Raw genomic sequence first — 10,453 nt, forward strand, 5'->3', positions numbered from 1 at the left:
TAATGACTGTTTTTACTTTAGTGTGATGGCTGGGTTTTAGTGTAGGGGTAGACTTTAATAAAATACACTTTAATAAGTAATTTATTAAATAATATGAATAATACTCTGTGTAGTCACTGTTTTTACTTTACTGTGATGATTGGGTTTAGGTTTGGGGTAGTGGTTGGTGCTAATAAATAACAATTTAATGGGCAATTTAATGAATAATATTATTGATTAATATAAATAGTTCTAGTTGACTTCCGTTCGCAGCTAGTCAATTAATCATTAGTCAATTAATGATTTCATTTCAGTTAGTTACTGAGGTATTCCAGCTTTTATGAGCAGAAACGTTTAGCAGCAGCTATATTTAAAGCTTCAGTCTAGCAAACGCTAGTGTGTTGTGCTCTGATGTGTTCTGGTCTGTCCTGTGTTTCAGGTTTTGACTCTGAAAGGTCTGCCGCTGCTGGTTGACCTGCTGGGCAGCTCCAGTCCTCAGGTTCAGGAGACGGTGGCTGCGGCGCTGCGAAACGCCATCTTCAAAAACCTGCCCAACAAACAGGAGGTGCAGCGAAGTGGAGGAATCAAACAGGCCGCACAACTGCTGGGCGACGCTAACACTGAGACACAGAAACACCTGACAGGTGGAGACCGGCTCTGTTTACACACACACACACACACACACACACACACACACACATACATGCATGCTTACATACACAGATAAGGGGACATGTCAACAAGGACACTCAGATCATGAGGCTGGACCGTAGAAGAGTAAAAAAAAAGTTTATTATAAATTGTTAGTGCTGTTGGTCAAGAATGCATCGGGATTAATTACATCCAAATAAAAGTTTGTTTTGAAATAATATACCTATGTGTATATAGACTGCATATATATACAGTTGAAGTCAGAATTATTTAATAATTAAATGTTTAATTCCTGTTTAATGGAGAGAAGATTTTCTCAACACATTTCTAATAGTTTTAATAACTCATCTCTAATAACTGATTTCTTTGTCTTTGCCATGACGACAGTAAATAATATTTGACTAGATATTTTTCAAGACACTTCTATACAGCTTAAAGTGATATTTAAAGGCTTAACTAGGTTAATTAGGTTAACTAAGCAGGTTAGGGTAATTAGGCAAGTTATTGTGTAACAATGGTTTGTTCTGTAGATTGTCAGAAAAAAAGTTAGCTTAAAGGGGATAATAATTTTGACCTTAAAATGGTGTTTAAAAAATTAAAAACTGCTTTTATTCCTGCTGAAATAAAACAAATAGGACTTTCTCCAGAAGTAAAAAATATTATCAGACATATTGTGAAATTGTCCTTGCTTTGTTAAACACTATTTTTGAAATATTTTAAAAAGAAGAAAAAAATTCAAAGGGGGGCTAATAAATCTGACTTCAACTGTATATGATGTACACACTTGCATACAAAACTATACAAAAAATAATTTGTTACATAAATATTTGATATCTATAATAACTTATATCTAATTTGTATCATATACATATATATTTTATATAAAGATAAACAAATCTTTTTCTCAAATTTACGCATGCATGTGTGTTTTTATAAATAAAAATAAATATACATAATACACACACTGTTTTTTATATTATTTTGTTTGAATTCTGTTGTTTTTTTAAATATTGTTTTGTTTGCATTCTGTTTTATTTTTATATTGTTTTATTTGCATTCTGTTGAATTTTTTATTTATTGTTTTGTTTGCATTCTGTTGTGTTTTATATTATTTAGTTTTTATTCTGTAGTTTATTTATTGTTTTGTTTGCATTCTGCTTTACTTTTATATTGTTTTATTTGCATTCTGTTTTATTTTTTATTTATTGTTTTGTTTGCATTTCTGTTTTATTTTGTCATATTATTTTGTTTGCATTCTGTATTTTTTATTTTATTTTGTTTTCATTCTGGTAATTTTTTATATTATTTTTGTTTTCATTCTGTTGTTGTTTTATATTGTTTCATCTGAATTTTTTATATTGTTTTGTTTGCATTATGTTTATTGTTTGATATTATTTTGTTTGCATTCTGTTTATTTTGTTGTATTATTTTGTTGGCATTCTGTTTATTTTTTATTTTATTTTGTTTGCATTCTGTTGGTTTTCTATATTGTTTTATCTGCATTCCATAGTTTTTCATATTCTTTTATCTGCATTCTGTTTAATTTCTTATTGTTTTGTTTGGGCTCTTTTTTATTTTGTTTGCATTCTTTAGTTTTTTATATGACTTTGTTTGCATACTCTCGTTTTTCGATAATATTTTGTTTGCGGTTTGTTGAATTGTTTTATATAGGTTTGTTGACATTTTGTTGTTTTTTATATTGTTTTGTTTTTGCTCTTTTGATTTATTTCTATATAGTTTTGTTTGCATTTTGTTGTTTTTCTATAATGTTTTGTTTGTGCTTTGTTGAATTGTTTTATATAGGTTTGTTTTTGTGTGCACTCTTGAATCCTAATGCATATTGTTTTTTTTTTGTGTGTTTGTAGGTCTCCTGTGGAACCTTTCATCTGAAGATGGTCTGAAGCCGGATCTGCTCCGTACGGCTCTGCCTGCTCTCACAGAGAAAGTTATAGAGCCGTTTTCAGCCAATACAGTCGACAACGCCAACACAAGCCTGGCACCAGAGGTTTTCTGCAATGCCACGGCTTGCCTACGGTAACATTAACATCACTCACACACACATTGGCTCTGTTCTGACTGCTGTAAACAAGGCAAACGTCACCAGCGGCTCTTATAATAGCGGCATTGTTGCAGAATCAAACGCTCAGGTTATATTTTCACCAGTAAAGCTGTTCAAATATTTTATCTGGGTCTTGTATTGATGTTGGCGCACCTACAGACCACCTAGAGCTCAGTGGAAACAAAACTGTAAATCACTTGCTGGATTTGGCCAGATCTGAAACTGATTGTCTGGCTTTATGTAACTTTTGGTGTTTTCTTTTGTCTGTTCGCCATGTTCAAACTTATAAACACCCTTTAGGGCGATGTTTGCCAGATCGCCGATGTTGTAAGGGCATGACACGACAAGCAAAACCACTGATTTTGTGTACTGGTCAATTTAGGATTTTTATTTGCCTTATATTAGATCTCTGGAATGAAAAACATCAAAAATATATATTACAATTATTTATTTTTAATTCCGCTATTTTTCCCTTGATTTTGCGGCCTTAGAAATGCATACAATATTTATATGTTTAAAAGAATGAGAGTTATTCTTAATTTCAGCTTCTCCTATAAACTTAAGATTTATTTTTTATTATATTACCAATGGGTTTATTCATATATCACCTTTTTTATATGACATTTTAATGCTAACAATGTGATTATGATCTTTGGCAGTATTGTTCAGATTTATAGAGTGATAAAAAAAGTCAGTGTTCATTATAAAAAAAATAAACCTACATATAAAATCTTAAATTAAGCTAAATAAATAAACAAAACCTGAATTGTTTTCAGAATGAAAAAACAATAGCAACACTTTACTAAGTGAACCTAAGATTTATATTAATTATATATATATATATATATATATATATATATATATATATATATATATATATATATATATATATATATATATATATATATATATATATATATATATATATATATATATATATATAATATTATGATGATGATTATTATTTTTATTATATTAGGTTTAATAAATAATTATAATAATAATAATTATTAGTAGTATTATTACATTTTATTTATTATGTTAGATAATAATATTAAGTATTATTAATATTATTATTAATAACATTATTATTATCATTATTATTATTATTATATTCATTATATTATATTTATTATATTAGATAACATATTAATAATAATAATAATAATTATTATTATTATTTCATTTATTATATTCAAATTATTATATTTATATTTAATTACTATATTATATTATATTATATTATTTAATATTATATTATATTATATTATATTATATTATATTTTATTATATTATATTATATTATATTATATTATATTATATTATATTGTATTGTATTATATTATTTATTATTATATTATATTATATTATATTATATTATATTATATTATATTATATTATATTGTATTGTATTGTATTATACTATTATATTAGTACTTTGCATATTCAAATAAAAATTTTGTAATTTAAGTATGGTAATATATTTATTGGTAATATATTTCTTGCCTTCATTTTATTTAAAGTTTTCTTTGTAATTTTTTTATGTGATGTAGTTAGATATTCCTAAGCATTCATTTCTCTGTCAAGGTTTTGTTTTTGATGACCTTTGGAATGTCAAAATCAATACAGACAGTGATTGGTCACTTCAAATGTCAATAGTCTGTGTGTAAGTGGGCGGTTCTTAAGCTGTAAGATGCAAATTGACATACAGTAAATTTGCAGTATGTGACAAAATGGTACATTTGAAAATGTAAAACAATTATTATATAGGTGCAGGTCAAAGAGGGTAAGGGGTTTTTAGGGATTTTGATGCTTAAAAAACTCTTTTCCTGTACAACTTTTTTTCTAAAGTAAAAGTACTGATAGTCTCATAATTTTGATTATGGTGTCTATGGTATGATATTGTCAACAATATTGATTATGATCAATATGATGATGACGATGATTTTTTTAAACAGAGTTTAATAACTGGCTCAGAAAAATTTGCATAGAATTGCATTCATTCATTTTCTTTTTGGCTTAGTCCCTTTTATTAATGCGGGTTCGCCACAGCGGAATGAACCGCCAACTTATCCAGCATATGTTTTACGCAGCAGATGCCCTTCCAGTTGCAACCAAACACTGGGAAACTGGGAAATCTGTACACACTCATTCACACACATACACTATGGCCAATTTAGCCTTTTCAATTCACCTTTAGCGCATGTGTTTGGACTGTGGGGAAAATCTGAGCACCCATAGGAAACTCACGCGAACACGGGGAGAACATGCAAACTCCACACACAAATGCAAACTGACCCAGCCAAGGCTCGAACCAGTGACCTTATTGCTGTGGGGCGATTGTGCTACCCACTGCGCCACCATGATTCAGGGGGGCTAATAATTCTCACTTCAACTTTTATATATATGCCTTCAGTGTATATTACATTATTTTTGTAAGTTTGTTTTAGATGTATAGTTCATTTAAAAATTAAGTGAAGTTTTACAAACTAATTTCGAGAGGAGCTTGTGATATGATTGACTGCAGCTGGCCACCCATCTACATTCATTAGATAGCCAATCAGATTAATCCAAACTCACTATAAGTAGCCTAACTAGAACTACTCCCTTATCTTCATTTTCCGAAGAAACCTTCCATCCAAGAGCTTTCAAGAACCACCTGATCTCGTACTCCCCTCACATGCTCTATGGACCTAGCAGGAGCCCTGGGCTCAACTATCTCTGAGCTCAGGGTTCTCTCTCGGGACAGCATGCCAAACCTGCTAACAGTTGTTGTCAAACAATATCAAAGTGTGAACTCTTGAAACTTCTCTTATCACTTAGTCATTCTTCACTTGTTCCAAACCTATTTGCCTTTCTTTCTTCTGTTGAACACAAAAGAAGATATTTTGAAGAATGTTAGGAGGAACATTTTTTCCCAAACATTTTTCAGAATATCTTCTTTTGTGTTCAACAGAGAAATGAAATTCATAAAAGGGGAAGTTTTATTTATATTTAGTTTATTTTAGTATTGTTATTATTTTATTTTAGTGTTCATTTTTATTAAATTTTTACTTAATTTATTTTTATTTTATTTTATTTTAGTACTGTTGTTTAATTGATTTTAATTTAATTGATTTTATTGTTTTTCATGAATTATTTTTTATTTATTTATTTATTTTATTTAGTTTTAGTTTAGTTTAGTTACTCAATTGTTTGGCCACAAATAAGTATTAGTTTTATTTATTTATTTATTTATTTTTCTTTGATTTATTGATTTAGTTATTTTTTTTATTTGTTTTAGTTTATTTTAGTATTGTATTTATTGTATTTTACATAAAATTTTTTCCAACATTCTTCAGAATATCTTCTTTTGTGTTCAACAGAGGAATGAAATTCATAAAAGGGGAAGTTTTATTTATATTTAACTTATTTTAGCATTGTTATTTTTTAATTTTAGTGTTAATTTTTATTACATTTTTATTTAAATTAATTTATTTTAGTTTTGTTTTATTTTAGTATTGTTGTTTAATTGATTTTAATTTAATTGATTTTATTGTTTTTCATGAATTATTTTTTATTTATTTATTTTATTTTAGTTTTAGTTTAGTTTAGTTACTCAATTGTTTGGCCACAAATAAGTATTAGTTTTATTTATTTATTATATATTATTTTTTCATTGATTTATTGATTTATTTTTATTTTTTAATTTGTTTTAGTTTATTTTAGTATTGTATTTATTGTATTTTAAATAACATTTTTTTCCAACTTTCTTCAGAATATCTTCTTTTATGTTCAACAGAGGAATGAAATTAATAAAAGGGGAAGTTTTCATTTTCGCGTGAACTATGACTAATGTTACTTCAACCAGGGCTCGGTTGATCAAATTAATGTACATTTTAATGTATTTCTGTCATCAGATTGATTGTGTCTTTTGTGAATTCTGGAGTAAAGTAAACATCAAAAGTGCATCTGTTTCTCCTGTCTATCGACAGCAACCTGAGCGGATCCAAACTGGCGAACCGACAGTCCATGCGCAACTGCAAAGGCCTGATCGACTCGCTCATGCGATACACAGAGAACTGCATCACCGCAGGAATGCCTGATAACCAGGTAAACACTTGTGCATTTATACAGTTCACTGTGCAAAATCTGTCCGTTATGTTTGAAAATAATACAAAATTCACAGGATTTCACTAATAATTTCGTCTTGAACTGTATGTGCCTATCACTGAAAATCTGGACTCTTTCAGGAATTCTGATTTATTCTGCTGAAAATAAAGAGGAAAATTAAATCAGCGTTCAATGAATTGCCCAAAATGATTCATCCTAATGGTTTGAATTACCGTATTGCAAGAAGATATTTTGAAACACGTTAAAGTGACGGTTCACCTAAAAATATGAAATGTCTCTTTAAAGAGTTCACCCAAAAGTGACTTTTTTTTTTTTAAAGTTACTTTCTTCTGTTAAACAAAAAAGAAGATAGTTTGAAAAATGTTGTAAACCTGTACCCGTTGACCCTCCACAGTATCTGGTTTTCCTACAATGGTTACACATTTCCAACATTCTTCAAAATATCTTCCGTTGTGTTTGCCTAAAGATGTTTAACTCTTGACGGTGAATAAATGAAGAGTATATTTTAGTTGATAAAAAAAAGGAATATTCAGTCTTCATTTACTCACCCTTGAGTTGTTTCAAACCTGTTTGAATTGAAAACAATGAAAACAAAAGAAGATAGTTTGAAAAATGTTATAAATCTGTAACCATTGACTTCCACATCATCTGTATTTCTTACTATGGAAGTCAATGGTTACAGGTTTCTGACATTCTTCGAATTATCTTCATTTGTGTTCTCATAAAGGTGTTAAACTCTTGAGGGTTGAATAAATGATGAGCATGTTTTTGTTTGTCTAAAATATGAATGTTCTGTCATCATTTACTCACCCTCGAGTTGTTTCAAACCTGTTTGACCTACTTTCTTCCGTTGAACACAAAAGAAGATAGTTTAAAAAATGTTGTAAACCTGTAACTGTTGACCTCCACAGTATCTGTTTTTCCTACTATGGAAGTCAATGGTTACACATTTCCAACATTCTTCAAAATATCTTCTGTTGTGTTTTACTAAAGATGTTTAACTCTTGACGGTGAATAAATGAAGAGTAAACTTAAATTCATTAAAAAAAAAGGAATATTCAGTCTTCATTTACTCACCCTAGAGCTGTTTCAAACCTGTTTCTGTTTCTTTCTTCTATGGAACACAACAGAAGATAGTTTGAAAAATGTTATAAACCAGTAACCATTGACTTCCACATTATCTGTACTTCCTACTATGGAAGTCAATGGTTACAGGTTTCTGACATTCTTCAAATTATCCTCCTTTGTGTTCTCATAAAGGTGTTAAACCTTTGAGGGTTGAATAAATGATGAGCATATTTTTGTTTGTCTAAAATATGAATGTTCTGTCATCATTTACTCACCCTCGAGTTGTTTCAAACCTGTTTGACCTACTTTCTTCCATTGAACACAAAAGAAGATAGTTTGAAAAATGTTATAAACCAGTAACCATTGACTTCCACATTATCTGTACTTCCCACTATGGAAATCAGTGGTTACACATTTCTGACATTCTTCAAAATATCTTCTGTTGTGTTTTCCTAAAGATGTTTAACTCTTGACGGGGAATAAATGATGAGTATTTTTGTGTTTGTCTAAAAAATGAATGTTCTGTCATCATTTACTCACCCTTGGGTTGTTTCAAACCTGTTTGACTTTCTTCTATTGAACACAAAAGAAGATAGTTTGAAAAATGTTGGAAACGTGTAACCATTGACTTTCACAGTATCTGCTTTTCCTACTATAGAACTCAATGGTTACAGGTTTTCTTTAAAATATCTTCTTCAAGTTCAAAATCAAACCAAAGAGTGCTTCAGGGAAAGTTAATGTGCTTGAGGGACACTTAAGGAAGGGTAAACAGTGAGTACTTTTCATTTTTGGGTGAACTGTCCCTTTAAGGAATGGCTCTTAAAGTGTGTGACTCTTGCATCAGTATTTATTTTCTCTGTAATCGTGCAGTTTTAGGATGGCATGGATGTCAAGTCTGGGTGGAGAATGCTGGTGTGGCATAGATGATTTAATAAGTGTGTTTTGTTTTTGGATGATGAAGTTATTCTGCAGTGGTGCCGAAACGTTGAAACTCCCTGAAGGAGAGCGTGTATGAACACAAGGCGTTTTCTCCTGCAGCCAAACTCTATTGTTGTGGCAGGAGAAACAGTGCATTACTCACTCTTAATTGACGAGCAGATTTAATCAAGACCTCGCCAGCGTGTTTCAACATCTATTTTCTGTCTCTGAGGATTTATAAATACTTACTGCATGTCGCTTTTGCTGAACACACACAGTCACGGTCACTTCACACTGTTTCCAGGTCAAATCTGGCTCTATTTAAAACATCTGCAGTGTGGTTTTGTGTAGTCGGCAGCTAGGATTTACTGTAGATTTTAGGTCAACATTTTAATGGGTCATAAGTTTTACTGGATGTATTCTCAGGTGTCTTTAAAATGTGTGTGTGAACAATATTTGAGCTCAGAATACCTCATGGATGGGCGGCACGGTGGCTCAGTGGTTAGCTCTGTCGCCTCACAGCAAGAATGTCGCTGGTTCGAGTCCCGGCTGGGCCAGTTGGCATTTCTGTGTGGAGTTTGCATGTTCTCCCCCTGTGGCGTGGGTTTTCTCCAGTTTCCCTCACAGTCCAAACATTCGTGGTATAGGTGAATTAGATGAACTAAATACTAAACTGGCCGTAGTTTATGTTTGTGAATGAGTGTGTATGGTGTTTCCCAGTGCTGGGTTGCACCTGGAAGAGCATCCGCTGTGTAAAACATATTCTGGTAAAGTTGGCGGTCCATTCTGCTGTGGCGACCCCTGGTAAACAAAGGGACTAAGCCGAAAAGAAAATGAATGAATGAATAGATGAATGAATGAATGAATTTATATATTAATTCATGATATGACCCTCATATTGTGTTCTCTTTTTGCACCCAGTCGTTGGAGAACTGCGTTTGCATTTTGCACAACCTGACCTATCAGCTGGAGACCGAGATGCCGACTCTCTTCAACAAAATAAACGCTCTGGCCAGTCAGTCTCACAACCGCTCCAGTTCCTCTGACGCTGGTCCTATCATCTGCTTCAGGTTACAGAGCCAGAAACTCAAGCAGGTTTGTGGCTTCATATTTTATCATGTGTATACCTAAATATGAATGGTTTTCTTTATTTGTTATTATTTTAAATTATTTTAGCATTATTTTTATGTTTGTATTATTTTTATTTTATTTCAGTGTTTATTTTATTTTTATTTAACTTAGTATTGTTATTATTTTATTTTAGTGTTAATTTTATTACATTTTTATGTAATTTAATTTATTTTAGTATTATTTGATTTTTGTATTATTGTTGTTTAATTTATTTTAATTTAATTGATTTTATTGTTTTTCATCAAATATTTAAAAAAAATTATTTTATTTTATTTTTAGTTTAGTTTAGTCTCTAAATTGCTTGGCCACAAATAAGTATTAGTTTAATTAATTAATTAATTATTTTGTTTTAGTTTATTTAGTATTGTATTTATTGCATTTTAATTTAGTATTATTTAATGTGATTTTATTATTATGTTTGTGTTTAATTTTATTGGAATTAATTTAAATCAATTTAATTTTATATTATTTTATTTTATTTTTGTATTAATTTTATTTTATTTTTGTATTTTTATTTTATTTCAGTGTTAATTT

General features: G+C 30.0%; 1 protein-coding gene across 1 annotated transcript in view; it reads left to right on the forward strand.

Moving 5' to 3' along the window:
* pkp1b (plakophilin 1b) overlaps nt 1-10,453 on the forward strand; it is a 42,928-nt gene that overhangs the window by 21,029 nt on the left and 11,446 nt on the right. The window contains exons 5-8 of the mRNA XM_001338263.8: nt 419-623; nt 2,496-2,664; nt 6,664-6,781; nt 9,710-9,883. Of these exons, the coding sequence (XP_001338299.2) occupies nt 419-623; nt 2,496-2,664; nt 6,664-6,781; nt 9,710-9,883 (666 nt within the window). The remainder of the gene's footprint in view (nt 1-418; nt 624-2,495; nt 2,665-6,663; nt 6,782-9,709; nt 9,884-10,453) is intronic.

Source organism: Danio rerio, chromosome 6 (genome assembly GCF_049306965.1).
Source record: "Danio rerio strain Tuebingen ecotype United States chromosome 6, GRCz12tu, whole genome shotgun sequence".
NCBI lineage: Eukaryota > Metazoa > Chordata > Actinopteri > Cypriniformes > Danionidae > Danio > Danio rerio.